Source organism: Hypanus sabinus, chromosome 21 (genome assembly GCF_030144855.1).
Source record: "Hypanus sabinus isolate sHypSab1 chromosome 21, sHypSab1.hap1, whole genome shotgun sequence".
Taxonomy (NCBI): Eukaryota; Metazoa; Chordata; class Chondrichthyes; order Myliobatiformes; family Dasyatidae; genus Hypanus; species Hypanus sabinus.
Window position 1 is genome coordinate 66,195,230 of NC_082726.1, and position 16,255 is coordinate 66,211,484.

General features: G+C 42.2%; 1 protein-coding gene across 4 annotated transcripts in view; it reads right to left on the reverse strand.

Moving 5' to 3' along the window:
* vstm4a (V-set and transmembrane domain containing 4a) overlaps window positions 1-16,255 on the reverse strand; it is a 55,601-nt gene that overhangs the window by 6,417 nt on the left and 32,929 nt on the right. For all 4 annotated transcript variants that reach the window (XM_059946774.1, XM_059946772.1, XM_059946775.1 and 1 more), the window contains 2 exons: window positions 14,708-14,814; window positions 2,200-2,264 (listed from right to left, as the gene is read on the reverse strand). In XM_059946774.1, the coding sequence (XP_059802757.1) occupies window positions 2,200-2,264; window positions 14,708-14,814 (172 nt within the window). The remainder of the gene's footprint in view (window positions 1-2,199; window positions 2,265-14,707; window positions 14,815-16,255) is intronic.

Here is a 16,255-nt window from a genome sequence, read left to right on the forward strand (position 1 = left end):
CCCCACTAGTTGGCATCTCTCACTCCTGTACGCCCTCTCGTCACCACCTGAGATTCTACCAACAATGGTTCTATTGTCTGCAAATTTATAGATGGTGTTTGAGCTCTGCCTAGACACACAGTCATGGGTATAGAGAGAGTAGAGCAGTGGGCTAAGCACACACCCGTGAGGTGCGCCAGTGTTGATTGTCAGAGAGGAAGATATGTTATCACCAATCCGCACTGTGGTCTTCTGGTTAAGAAGTCAAGGATCCAGTTGCAGAGAGAGGTACAGAGGCCCAGGTTCTGCAACTTCTCAATCAGGATTGTGGGAATGACGGTATTAAATGCCGAGCTATAGTCGATGTAAAGCATCCTGATGTAGGTGTTTGTGTTGTCCAGGTGGTTTAAAGCTGTGTGGAGAGCCATTGAGATTGCATCTCCTGTTGACCTATTGTGGCGATAGACAAATTGCAGTGGGTCCATCTCTCTGCTTAGGCAGGAGTTCAGTCTAGTCATAACTAACCACTGAAAGCATTTCATCACTGTTGATGTGAGTGCTACCAGGAGATAATCATTAAGGCAGCCCACATTATTCTTCTTAGGCACTGGTGTAATCGTTGCCTTTTTGAAGCAAGTGGGAACTTCCACCCATAGCAATGAGAAATTGAAAATGTCCTTGAATACTCCTGCCAGTTGGTTAGCACAGGTTTACAGAGCCTTACCAGGTACTCTATCAGGACCTTCCGCCTTGCGAGTGTTCACTCTCTTTAAAGAAATATTTGTTATTGGGAAAAGCATTAAAACTCGATGCTTTTTAGGCCTAAGAATGGATAGTTTACCAACTGGGTACTATGCCAGCCTACACTCGGTGAATTCCTCCATCAGTAACCATTACAATGTAACACACAGTTTTCTAGTCCTATAGTAGTACTGGTAGCATTCTCATTTGTTCTGCATTTCATTTAAATACACAATTTGTCATAGTTACTCATGGTTGTTTATTTATACTTTTTAAACTATTTCCATGAAACTTCGGATAATTGAGGCAGCTGGTTAACTGGGCTAAAATGCATTGGTTCTAATGTGCCCCAATTAACTGGAATCCACTGTATATATCATTAAATTAAATAAGATGTTGAAAAAATGACAGCAAAAAAGAAAAAAAGGTGAAGTAGTGTATATGGGTTCATTTTCCATTCAGAAATCAGATGGAGGAGAAAAAAAAGCTGTTCCTGAAACCCTGTGTGTCTTCAGACTCCTGTACCCCCTCTCCAATGGTAGCAATGAGAGGACAGTGTGTAGATCTGTCTATAGTATGCCATTTTTCTGTCAAAAAAGGCTCCTAGTTTCATAAGCAGATGACTTGACTATTCAGGATGTTAAACTCAGGCGACAGACAATGAACATCCTTTGATTTTGATAATGGCCACGTATCAAAAACCCAAAAGCCTAGATAGAGTGGACATGGAGAAGGTATTCCCTATAGTGGCAGAATCTAGGATCAGAAAGCACAGTCTCAGAATACCAGGTTATCCCATGAGAACAGAAATGAGAAGAAATTCCCCTAACCAGAGGGTGGAGAATGAGTGGAATTCAATGCCACAGAAGTGGAGGATGATAGGCTATGGGAAGAAGGCAGGAGAATGGTGTTGAGAGGGAAAATAAATCAGCCGTGGTGGAATAGCAGAGCAGACTCAATGGGCTGAACTATCTAATACTGCTCCTTTGTCTTATGGTCTTATGTCTTAATATTTTTCTCCAATACATGCGTAATTCTCCTACTTGTTAGCTGGGCCATTCCATCAGTCAAACATTCAAAGCTCACAGAGCGCACTGCTTTTAAATCACGTGCAGGAGTAATGGACTCTGTTTTACTCCATAGGGAACATCATTCCCAACATTAAAATACTTGTCTTTCTTTTAAAGAAGACAGTATCCATTAACTGGATATTAAATATTGTGGCCAGATTTCTATGGGAACATTTTGAGAAAGAGTGAAACTGAATAAAATAAATCTAGATTTGAGTTGATAAGAAATTGATATAAAACTGGCTGCTCAGTGGACTGTGAGGGTGAATTGAGCTTGGTCTGTGCCGAGTGTGTGGGACCATCTCAACGATTGTTACAGTTCCAGAACCAGACTTATCTAATTCTGCAAAGTGAAACCATCATGCTCGGGCATGGCCTAAGTGTAAGGATGTGTCAAGTATTTGCTTACCAGAATGGATTTGGCATCATGTTTATTCAGGAACTTTCTTTTGGTGGATGCTTCTCTTCTCGGTACTGCAATGTAGAGCAGAGGCACACCGTGAAGTTGATGCCGTGAAAGGATACACCTTCCGCTTTGCAACGGTGCATTGTTCTGCTTGTGCTCCTATCCAATGTGCACAGCCCAGTGAATGCACACACATAGGTACAGGCACAAGCAAGATTCAAGAGTCAGGTTCACTCAGCATGTATACATTGAAACTTACGGTGAAATGTGTCATTTGTGTTCACGCAGATACATGGTGGAGTATATACACACACCCAGGCAAATGACAATACAGGCACACACATATACTAATGCACACAGGGAGACACAAACATCGTTCGTACACACACACACACACACACACACACACACTCACACACACACACACACACACACACACAATGATAAACAAAGGTAGAGACCAACAGGCACATCCAAGCACCCACACTGATATAATCACATGTTGGATTCTGATGTTTCTACATTCATTCAGATTCAAAGTACATACAAAGTACATTTATTGCCAAAGTATATATACTATATACAGCCTTGAAATTCATGTTCTTGCAGGCAGGCAGAAACTAAAGAAATTCAATAGAACCCATTCTAAAAAGACTGTCAAGCACCCAGTGTGCAGAGAAAAAAATACCAAACTGTGCAAACAGTAAAAGCAAGCACATAGCATTTGGAACTGAGGTCCACAAGACAGAATCCATCTAAAGACACAAAGCCACAGCCTCAGTTCAATGCAGAGCCAAGTAAGCGTTATGGAGCAGCAAGCTGAACTGGCCCTTCCCTCACCTCAGGCCTCAACACCCTGACCTTTTCAATCTGGACCAATGTTTAAACTGTCCAAACAACATGTTTAGTCACTCGATGTGCTCTGGGGCCTGGTTCCTGCTGCCTCGATTCAGCCCATACCCGACCTTTACATTTGGCCCAGTGCTTAAACCGATTAAACCTTGGGTGTTTTGTCACTCTCGACGATGGGCCTGCTGCCTTGACTCAGCCTCACTTCTACTCATCTTGCCCGGTTCTGCCACATCAAATTGCCTCCAAGTCCAAAGGGAAGTTACAGGCTATTGTTTGCAGTGATCATTTACCAGAAGAAGTGTTATTAATGAAGTAACCAATTGCTTCCTTTGTTTTGTTTGCCACCGATAAATAGTCTCTGAGCTTCTCCAGTGCCTTCTTAAACCAGAAGGTCTAAGGTTATTTTGGAAATTGGGAAAGAGGCACAAAACTTATTGCTTTACAACTGTATTTTTAAGCATTAATAGAAAAAAGGACATTGAAAACCAGGCAGTAACACAAGCAGAAGCTAGTGAATGAAGGGAGAGGAAAGGAAAAAGAAGATAAAGAAAAATGGCACAGCCTCATGGTCAGCTCCTTTTAAAATCCATAGATAAGCAGCATTCCAATCAAATCCGCAGATAAGAGTTAACCTGTCAGATAGTCCCTCTTCAAATAACGCAACACCAGAGAAACTTTCAAATGCAACCTTTAGGAGACAAACTGAATAATTGTATATACATACTGTGGCCACTAGGAAACATACTAAACAGTTACATGTATAAAATTAGTTATAAAAAATACAAGCAGGTAATTAATTGTTAAACTGCAATGAAAGTAACAATTAAATAGTCTAATCCAACTTCTCTCTCTCTCTCTCTCTCTCACACACACACACACACACACACACATACACTGGTACTTTGGCACCTACCTCTTATACCAACTAATTTGAAATTGCTTTTGGAGTCCTTCACAGTAGACCTCAACAGTCTACACTCTTGTTTAGTCTTGGTGTAATATACTGCAAATGTACATTATAGGGCACTGAGCTATAATTATGGTGAGTGAGTGAGTCATAGGCAGAAACAATGAATTGAGTAAAAATAAAAATTAAGTGTGTTTTTATTGCAGAGTTGCATTTCACTGTATGTATATGTGGGAAAAGGGCCAGTAACATCATAAAGGATCCCACGCACCCTGCTCATGGACCATTTGTCCCACTCCCATCGGGGAGGAGGCTACATAGTATCCACATCAGGACCACCAGACTCAAAAACAGCTACTTTCCCCAAGTGATAAAGCTGATCAACATCTCTATCCACTAACCCACCCAACCACCAGTACTTTATCATTCCCTGTCAGTCACCTTATGTACAGACACTCCTGCCCCTAGTGTCACTTTATAGACATACCATCAATCTATGTACATAAGCTATCTTATGTATTTATATCTGCGATGATGGGGTCCAAGCCTTTAAGAGTCCAGTGCACAAACACCTATCATCTCTGGGAGGGAAGTCACATGCTTCTCCATAAGCTGTCATGAAGGGGACCAGGATGGCAATGCTTGGTTGTCGGCAGGAAGGGTTAATACCTGACTTTCAAGAGCACTTGTGAGTTACGTTCCAGCTGGACTTAGTCCTTAAACTGCTGGAGAACAGTGCGGAAAGATCAGGTGCTGTTTTCTCCCGGTAGGGATTAGTTTTTAGTTCCAAGTGCTCCTGCCATGTTTTGTCACCCTGCAATCTTATCTTTCAATCTCTTTGAATTATGGAGGACAGCATGTGTATAAATGTCTCTCTCCAGCAGACCATCATGATCATCATGACTCCAGTATTTCTACTATTTTTTAATGTTTCTTAACTGTACATATGATTTTTTTGTGTTCTATCGCTGAGTAGCAGTGAACCATCTGATTGGCCTATCAGAGTTCTCTTTGGGAACTAGTTGACTTGATCAGCATTTTTGATCTGGCTAATGTTCACGAATGCACTTAATAATAAAAAAACAATTATTGTATTTTTTATTCTTGTGTTCTTTATCTTATTATGTGTTTATTGGGCTGCATTGGATCCAGAGTAACAACTATTTTGTTCTCCTCTACACTTGTGTACAGGAAATGATGTTAAACAATTTTGAATCACGAATACGTGAGAAATAAAGCAAACCTTTAATCATTAACATTTTTAATAGGAGGTGGAAAATTGGAAATAAATACTGCAGTTTTGAGTTCAATACCTCTCAGAGCTAATCCTGCCCATAGTGATACATACTTATCCAGCATCTACAGAGAGACCCAGTTGAATTCTGTGTTTGGGACAAAGAAGTGTAGAAGCCAACTTAAGCACCAGGTAGAAACCCACAAATATAGCGAGATCCCAATCCAAAATGAAACTCTCATTGCAGAGAAGTTCCTTTGTGCAAATAAAACTCATGGCTCAATCAAAACTTTCCCTTTGGCTTCATTCCCATGGGATGGGCAGAATGTTTTCCATGGCTGGGGCTGCCACGCAGTATGTGGCAAGTGGGAGGTGAACTTCAGGCAATCGTTGGTTCCTGCTCCTCCCCAGAAAAGGAATCTTTCTCTTTGCCTGAAACAAGAAATTATTTCCTGTGGCCGTGGACAAATTTCTGCCTTCAAACACCTTTGCCAATATCAGTGTTGGTGGATTTGTGGATAGTGCAGAAGGTTGTTTGTTGTAGGTTTCCAAAGTACACAGAGCTGGGCAGAGAAGTGGCAGATGGAGGTCAGTCCAAAAATGTGTGCAGAGATACACTTTGGATAGTTGAACTTGAAGGCAGAGAATAAGGCTAATGGCAGGATTCTTGGGAATGTGGAGGGACAGAGAGATATTGGGGACCATGTACATAGATGCCTCAAAGTTGATAGGATGTTTAAGAAGGAGTATGGTGTGCTGGCTTGCATTAATCAGGGCATTTAGTTCAAGAGCCGCGACGTGTTGTTACTGCTCTATAAAACACAGGTTAGACCACACTTGAAATATTGTGTTCGGTTCTGGTTACCCCATTATAGAAGGACGTGCAAGATACAAGGCAGGGACAGAGGACATTTACCAAGATGCTGATTGGATTAGAGAGCATGTCTTATGAGTGAGCCAGGGCTTCTCCCTTTGGAGTGAATCCCGATGAGAGATGTAAAAAATGGTAAGAAACAAAGAGTGCACAGTCAGAATATTTTTCCTCAGGGTGGAAATGGCCAATACAAGGTTTCAGCATTTTAAGGATATTGGAGGAAGGTATAGGGGGTTGTCAGAGGTAGGTTTTTTACACGGAGTGGTGGATACATAGAACACACTGCCCGGACTGATGGTAGAGTCAGGTACATTAGGAGCATTTAACAGGCTCTTAGGTACAAGGATGAAAGAAAAATGGAGGACTATAAGGGAGGGATGGGTTAGGATGAACTTAGAGTAGAGTAGGACAAGTCATAGCAGCTCTGCATGAAGAGTAAAAGAGAGGCAAGGGTGGATATTGGCTACGATGCATGTGCATTGCTGATATTTGCATATTTGTCTGATTCGTGTATAAAGTACTTAACATGATGTGGTTGCAAGGCCCATTTAGATTTCCTCTTTACAGAGCAGCTGATAAACTTCCATTTCTGTTGTAAATAACTAAAACAGAATGTACAAGATAAATAAATAAAATGCTGGACGTTAACTTGGACATTAATTAGATTTCCATCAATTCATTAATAGCCATGTCAGAGGGAGGTTTAGGCAGCTGCCAGCAATTACAAGCAGCCTCCATCAATCAATTCTTCTGTGGCCAAATAACCTTCTGTTGACTGATATCCTAAATAGTCTTTTATTACTGTTAACCATGTAAGCGGGAAGATCTGGGATACTGGAAGTGGCAGCTCTTTTGTTTTTTTTCCTGGAATTTAGCTTGACAAGCAAATTGGCACAGGAAGTTCATCTAGATCGTAGAGTTCTCCAGTGACGATTAATAACTATTCTATTAAATATATTTTTACTGGACTATGATCACCACAATCTGCAGCCTGTAATTTCCCTTTAGGAGTTGTGCATTTGAATCGACTGTATGATCTGCCGTTTTTGTGGTATTCAGAAGGATGCAGCAAACTGGGCTCTCGAGGATGCAGGTATGGCATGGGACTGGTTCCACTGCATTGGACTCATTTTTGGGGACTCTGCTGTTCCTGTTCTGTGTATAACTTGTTTGATTTCCTTATTGTTTGCACGATTGTTTTTTGTTTTGTACACATTGGATGTTTGGCGGTTTTTGCGGTATGGGTTTTTTTTGTAGATTTCTAATGTGTTTCTTTGTTTTGTGGCTGCCTGCAAGAAGATGAATCTCAATGTTGTATATGCCATACACTCTTTGATTATAAATGTACTTTGAAAGATAGCACATAAGGTCAGAATCTTTCCCCCCCATGGGTAACAAAAGCAAAAGCAAAAGGGCATAAGTGTAAAGCAGGGGTTCCCAACCTTTTTTATGCCATGGACCCCTAATATTTACAAAAGAACATAAGAACATAAGAAATAGGAGCAGGAGAAGGCCAGCTGGCCTATCGAGCCTGCTCCACCATTCAATAAGTTCATGGTTGATCTGGCCATGGGCTCATCTCCACCTCCCTGCCTTTTCCCCATAATCCCTAATTCCTCTACTATGCAAAAATCTATCCAACCTTGTTTTAAATATATTCACTGAGGAAGCCTCCACTGTTTCATTCAGCAGAGAATTCCACAGATTCACCACTCTCTGGGAAAAGCAGTTCCTCCTCATATCCATCCTAAATCTACCCCCCTGAATCTTGAGGCTATGTCCCTTAGTTCTAGTCTCACCTACCAGTGGAAACAACTTTCCTGCCTCTATCTTATCCATCCCTTTCATAATTTTATATGTTTCTGTAAGATCTCCTCTCATTCTTCTGAATTCCAGCAAGTACAGTCCCAGGCGACTCAAACTCTCCTTGTAGTCTAACCCCCTCATCTCTGGAATCAACCTGGTGAACCTCCTCTGCACGGCCTCCAAAGCCAGTATATCCTTCCTCAAGTATGGACCAGAAATGCACACAGTACTCCAGGTGCAGCCTCACCAGTACCCTGTACAGTTGCAGCATAATCTCCCCGCTCTTAAATTCAATCCCTCTGGCAATGAAGGCCAACATTCCATTTGCCTTCTTGATAGCCTGCTGCACCTGCAAACCAACCTTTTGTGATTCATGCACAAGCACTCCCAAGTCCCTCTGTACAGCACCATGCTGCAATTTTTTTTACCATTTAAATGATAATCTACTCTTTTATTTTTCCTTCCAAAATAGATAACATTGCATTTACCGACATTGAACTCCATCTGCCGGACCTTTGCCCACTCACTTAACCTATCTATATCTCTCTGAAGATTCTCCTTATCTTCTGCACAATTTGCATTTCCACTCAATTTAGTATCATCAGCAAACTTAGATACATAGAACATAGAACATAGAATAGTACAGCACATTACAGGCCCTTTGGCCCACAATGTTGTGCCGACCCTCAAACCCTGCCTCCCATATAACCCCCCCAACCTTAAATTCCTCCATATATCTGTCTAGAAGTCTCTTAAACTTCACTAGTGTGTCTGCCTCCACCACTGACTCAGGCAGTGCATTCCACGCACCAACCACTCTCTGAGTGAAAAACCTTCCTCTAATATCCCCCTTGAACTCCCCCCCCCCTTACCTTAAAGCCATGTCCTCTTGTATTGAGCAGTGGTGCCCTGGGGAAGAGGTGCTGGCTGTCCACTGTCTATTCCTCTTAATATCTTGTACACCTCTATCATGTCTCCTCTCATCCTCCTTCTCTCCAAAGAGTAAAGCCCTAGCTCCCTTAATCTCTGATCATAATCCATACTCTCTAAACCAGGCAGCATCCTGGTAAATCTCCTCTGTACCCTTTCCAATGCTTCTACATCCTTTCTATAGTGAGGTGACCAGAACTGGACACAGTACTCCAAGTGTGGCCTAACTAGAGTTTTATAGAGCTGCATTGTTACATCACGTCTCTTAAACTCTATCCCTCGACTTATAAAAGCTAACACCACATACACTACACTTGGTCCCCTCTTCCAGATTGTTAATGTATATCATGAACAGTCGCGGGCCCAGCAGCGACCACTGTGGCACACTGTACACCACTGATTGCCAACCAGCATAACACCCATGTGTCCCAACTGTCTGCTTTCTATCAGCTAATCAATCCTCTATCCAAGCTAATACATCACCCCCCACCAACTCTTTGCATCCTAATCTTATGGATAAATCTTTTATTGGCAGCATATTGAACGCCTTCTGGAAATCCAAGTAAATAAAGTCCATCTGTTCCCCTCTACTCACTGCGCTCATAATATCCTCAAAGAATTCCAGTAAGTTAGTCAACCAGGATCTGTCGTTGCTGAATCCGTGCTGCATCAGCCTGATGGATCCATTTCTTTCCAGATGCCTCATAATTTCTCCTTCAATGATAGCTTCAAGAGTTTTCCCAAATACCGATGTTAAACTAACTGGCCTATAGTTATCTGCCTTTTGCCAACATCTTTTATTTTGAGCTGAGGCATGACATTATTCATCTTCCAATCCATCCAAACCTGGCCAGAGTCCAGAGGATTTTGGTAAATTATCACCAAAGCCTCGACTATAACTTCTGTCATTTCTCGCAGTACCCTGGGATGCATTCCATCAGGACCACGGGACTTGTCTATCTTCAGGCCCAAAAGTTTGCTCAACACTACCTCTTTAGTGATAGCTATTGAATTGAGGTCCTCACCTTCCATCACATCCATAACATCTCTCTTTGGCATGTTAGACGTGTCTTCCAACGTGAAGACCAACACAAAATAGTCATTCAAAGCTTCTGCCACTTCCACATTACCCAATATCAATTCTCCCTTCTTGTCCTCCAAGGGACCTATCTTCACTTTAACTACCCTTTTCCACTTTTTATGATAAAAACTTTTACTATTCATTTTTATATTTTGTGCTAGCTTAGTTTCATAACCTATCTTCCCTTCCTTTATTGCTCACTTAGTGGTTCTTTGTTGCTTTTGAAAGTTTTCCCAAACTTCCAGTTTCCCACTACTCTTGGCAACTTTGTATGGACAAGCTTTTAGGTTGTTGTCTTCTTTTATTTCCTTAGTTATCCAAGGCTGTCTCTCCCCACCCTTACTGTCCTTGCTTTTAATTAGAATACACTTTTGTTGAGCACCGTGAAAAAGCTCGTTGAAAATCTTCCACTGTTCTTCAACCGTCCCACCTTATAGCCTGTGTTCCCATCTACACTAGCCAAATCCTCCCTCATCCCATTGTAGTCTCCACTGTTTATACATAATACACTTGTTTTAGAGTGAACTATTGCACCCTCCATTTGGATGAGAAACTCAATCATACTATGATCACTCTTTCCAAGAAGATCCCTAACTACAAGATCACTAATTTTACCTGCCTCATTGCACAGGACCAGATCTAAGATTGCGCATTCCCTTGTAGGTTTATTAACATGTTGTCAAGAAAGCCATCATGGATGCATTCTATGAAGTCCTCCTCAAGACTGCCTCGGCCAACTTGATTTGCCCAATCTATGTGCAAGTTAAAGTCCCACATGGTAACTGCTGCTCCATTTTTACATGCCTCAGATACTTCCTGGTTATTGCCTGTGCCATTGTAATGTTGTTACTCGGTGGCCGATAGACAACTCCCACCAGTGATTTTTTCCCTTTACTATTCCTCTCAATCCAGATGTATTTAACATTCTGCTCCTTAGATCTTATATCATCTCTCACTATCGCTCTGATTTCACCTTTAATTAAGAGCACTACCCCACCTCCCTTACCTTCCTGCCTTCCTTCTGTATTACCTGATATCCTTGGATATTTAATTCCCAATCCTCTCCAGCCTGCAACCACATCTCTGTAATGGCCACTAAACCATACCCCTTTGTACTGATTTGTGCCACAAGCTCACTGACCTTGTTTCGAATACTAGGGCATTCGAATAAAGTGCCTTTACACTAACCATGCTTTTACTCTTTTGCACTTGACTTTTCTTCACTCCACTCCACTCTTCTTTATCTATATTTTACTTTATCTATATTTCACCAATATGTTGAAACCATCCGCCTACTATTTAGTTTAAAGCCCTATCCACAACCCTGTTATCCGATTCACAAGGATCCAGGTCCAATCACGGTTCAGGTGTCACCCGTCCCATTGGTACGGCTCCCTCCTTCCCCGATACTGTCCCGATTTCCCATGAATTCAAACCCACTTCTCCCACACCGATCCTTGAACTACGCATTTAACTCTTTAATCTTCTTTGACCCAATGCCAATTTGCATGTGCTTCAGGTAGTATTCCAGAGATGATTACCTTTTTGGTTCTACCTTTTAATTTAGTCCCTAGCTGCTCAAATTCCCTCAGCAGAACCTCTTTCCTTATTCTACCTATGTTGTTGGTATCCACATGGACCACAACAACTGGGTCTTACCCCTTCCACTGCAAATTCCTCTGCAGGTCAGATAAAATGTCCTGAACCCGGGCACCAGGGAGGCAACACAGCGTTCAGGACACTCTGTCTTCACAACAGAGAACTCCTTATAGTCCCCTGACTATACTATCTCCAATTACCACTACATCTCTCTTCTCTCCCCCTGCTCGAATGGCTCCCTGAACTACAATGCCACAGTTAAGTTGCTCATCCTTCCTACAGCCCCCACTCTCATCCACATCTCTCACCCTCATCTCTTCTTACCTCTCTTTTAATATTGGTATACCTGTGCATTTGTAATGTTACTGCGACACTGTAATTTCCTTTGGGATCAATAAAATATCTATCTATCTATCTTTCTAAATGAGGGGGAGGCCTTGCTGTAGCTGGCTGAAACATTAAACTGGTCTCAGTTAATGACTGTCAGCAGTTAACCAAAGCGGCGTGATGCACTTAGAAACATTGAACCCCTACAGCACAATACAGACCCTTCGACCCACAAAGTTGTACCGAACAAGTCCCTACCTTAGAAATTACTAGGTTTACCCATAGCCCTCTATTTTACTAAGCTCCATGAACCCATCTAAAACCCTCTTAAAAGACCCTATCATATCCACCTCCACCACCATTGCCAGCAGCCTATTCCACACACTCACCACTCTCTGAGTAAAAATCTTACCCCTGACATCTCCTCTGTACCTAGCACCTTAAACCTGTGTCCTCTTGTGGCAACCTTCTCAGTCCTGGGAAAAAGCCTCTGACTATCCACATGATCAATGCCTCTCATCATCTTGTACACCTCCATCAGGTCACCTCTCATCCTTTGCTCCAAGGGGAAAAGGCCGAGTTCACTCAACCTATTCTCATAAGGCATGCTCCCCAATCCAGGCAACATCCTTGTAAATCTCCTCTGCACCCTTTCTATGGCTTCCACATCCTTCCTGTAGTGAGGCAACCAGAACTGAGCACAGTACTCCAAGTGGGGTCTGACCAGGGCCCTATATAGCCGCAACATTACCTCTCGGCTCCTAAACTCAATCCCACGATTGATGAAGGCCAATACACCATATGCCTTCTTAATCACAGAGTTAACCTGCGCAGCTGCTTTGAGCGTCCTATGGACGGACCCCAAGTTCCCTCTGATCCTCCACACTGCCAAGAGTCTGACCATTAATACTATATTCTGCCATCATATTTGACCTACCAAAATGAACCACTTCAAACTTATCTGGGTTGAACTTCAGCTGCCAGCTTTTCATCCTATCAATGTCCCGCTGTAGCCTCTGACAGCCCTCCACCCTATCCACAACACCTCCAACTTTAGTGTCATCAGCAAACTTACTAACCCATCCCTCCACTTCCTCATCCACATTGTTTATAAAAATCACGAAGAGCAGGGGTCCCAGAACAGATCCCCAGGGCACTCCACTGGTCACTGGCCTCCATGCAGAATGTGACCTGTCTACAACCACTCTTTGCCTTGTGTGGGCAAGCCAGTTCTGGATCCACAAAACAATGTCCCCTTGGATCCCATGCCTCCTTACTTTCTCACTAAGCCTTGTATGCTGTACCTTGTCAAATACAAGGCTTGATACCTAATGATTGAGTGTATGTTTACAGAGATTTCTCTCACATTCATCACCAACCCCAACAACAACAGCACTTCTGCAAATGCTGGAAATACAGAACAACACGCGCAAAATGCTGGAAGAACTCTGCACATCAGGTGAGGCCAAACTTGGAGTACTGTGTGCAGTTTTGGTCACCAAATATACAGGAAGGATATTAAAAAGGTTGAAAGAGTGCAGAGAAGGTTTACAAGGATGTTGCCAGGACTTGAGAGACTGAGTTACAGAGAAAGGTTGAATAGGTTAGGACATTATTCCCTGGAGCGTAGGAGAATGAGGGGAAATTTAATAGAGGTGTATAAAATTATGATGGGTATAGATAGAGTGAATGCAAGCAGGCTTTTTCCACTGAGGCTAGGGGAGAACAAACCAGAGGATATGGGTTAAGGGTGAAGGGGGAAAAGTTTAAAGGGAACATGGGGGGGGGGCTTCTTCACATAGAGAGTGGTGGGAGTGTGGAATGAGCTGCCATATGAAGTGGTGAATGCGGGCTCACTTTTGACATTTAAGAAAAACTTGGACAAGTACATGGATGAGAGGTGTATGGAGGGATATGGTCCAGGTGCAGGTCAGTGGGACTGGGCAGAAAAATGGTCCGGCACAACTAAGAAAGGCCAAAGGGCCTGTTTCTGTGCTGTAATGTTCTATGGTTCTATCAGGCAGCATCTAAAAAGAGCCAGCGTTTTGGGCTGCCGCCCTTCGTCATGACCTAAGAGGTCACCTTTCCTTTCCAGTTCAGATGAAGGGTCTCACCCTGAACCATCATGTATTCCTCTCCATAAATGTTGCTTGACCTGCTGGGTTCCTCCAGCGTTTTGTGTGTGTTGCTGTCACATATTCAAATAAACAAAGATGGAGAATTCCACACCAATTGGTTGGTTCAGCAACACACTGAATCTTTAGTTCATGATCTTGTTGTATTATTAAATTGCCTAGGAAGAGAGAGTAATGTTTCCTACAGTAGGGGAGTCGAGGACCAAAGGGCACAGACTCAGAATACAAGGACGTCCCTTTAGAACAGAGATGAGGTGGAACTTTTTTAGCCAGAGCGTGGTGAGTTTATGGAATTCATTGCTGTGGAGGCTAAGTCACTGTGTCTATTTAAAGCAGAGATTGATAGATTCTTGATTAGTAAGGATATCAAAGGTTATGGTGAGAAGGCAGGAGAATGTGGTTAAGAGGGATAATAAATTTGCCATGGTTGAATGGTGGAACAGACTCGAAGGGCCAAATGGCCTAAATCTGCACCTATGACTGATGGAGTCTTAATGGGTAAAAACTCCCTTCAGTTGGGTTAAGGGAAAAATCAGCTACACCATCTTGTACGCAACGTGCTTCACTTTGAGAGCAAGCTACCCTCAGGACGTATTGGTTAAAGTGACCTGAAACTGGGTTGCAGAGGCAGTTTGAAAGGAGAGAGGGAGGCAGACTGTGTAGAGAGCTGATTTCTGATGCTTGGTCTGGAAAACTGAAGGCAGCTGTATTCCTGTAAAGCCCTGGCTGACACAATATCGTTGGAAGAAGATCCATAAAAACCTACTTTTCACTGGGACTGGCGGGGGCGCGTCACCTGCTGCAATTGTTTTCTTCCCCGATTTGGTTCGGAAGATGGATGAGCTCACTGTATTTGTCACCATTTCTCCTGAACTGCAAAACACAAGATTTTATTCCATGATTCATTTAGCTGTCTGTCATCTTTCCCAGTGTTTACAGAGAAATATAGTAAGCTGCTGCAAATCCTGTATGTAACAGAACAAGCATATTTTTCACATCTGCCATCCATCATCCTTGGAGTACTCAGCTCCCAGTGATGTACAGAAAGGTCATTCTCTATTCAACCAGGAAGTGCAGGCATTTTGTCATTATTTTCTTCTTGACATGTCCTTAACCGTATACAGCAGTATCCAAAGATAAACGATAAACACCAGGATTAGAAAGAACCACAGACATTAACTTTGTGATTCAGGAAAAAAGCACTTAATTTGTATTTCCTGAAATATGGTTAATATCTGATCCAGTCAGAATAATGATACTTTTGGAGGCAAAATAGCAATCAAATCATCTTATTTTGAGGAAGAGGTTCTAATTTACATCCTAGAAGGTAAAATCCACTCTCAATTGGCAATTAAGAAACAGTAATTTATCCAAACTATTTTTAGAAAGTATTTTCATTAAAAAGTTATGTTGCAGTTTTATAAAACTTTGGTTAGTCCACAAAGCCTCTCATCACCCCAGAACACATTCTACACAATTAGAAAAGCTGACAAATGCCTCTACTTTTTGAGGAGGCTGAAAAGACTTTTCACATCTATATTCACATCTCTACAGATACACAGTGGAGAGCACCCTAACAACTGCATCACTGCATGGCACAGAAACTGCACTGCAGTGGACAGGAAGGTTCTACAACGAGTAGTCAAAATTACCCAATGCATCACTGGCACCAGCTACCCATTGAGCAAAGACATATGTACAGAAAGGTGCCAGGAAAGGGCAGTAACATTATGAATGATCCCACTCACCCTGGGCATTAACTGTTTGTCCCACTCCCATCAGGGAGGAGGCCTAGTAGCATCAACACTAGAACCTCCAGACTCAAAAACAGTTACTTTCTCCAAGGCTGATTATTGCCTCCACCCACAAACCCACCCCCAACCACCACTACTTCATAATTTCATGTCAGAATCACTTTATGTACCAATACACCTGTGCCTAGTGTCATTTTATGGACATACAATCAATCTATGTATATAAATTATCTCACATATTAATATTTATTGTGTTTTTTTATTGTGTTCTTTATCTTATTATGTTTCTTTGTACTGCATCACATCCAAAGGAATAATTATTTCAATCTTCTTCACACTTGTGTATTGGAAATGAGACAAAGCAGTCCTGAATCTGGAGTATTACATACAGTTCTGGTCGCCTCATTATAGGAGGGATGTGGAGGCTTTGGAGAGGGGGCAGGAGAGGTTTACCAGGATGCTGCCTGGATTAAAGGCCATGTGCTGTAATGAGAAGTTGGACAAACTTGGGTTGTTTTCTCTGTAGGAGCTGAAAGATCTGATTGAGGTTTATAAGATTA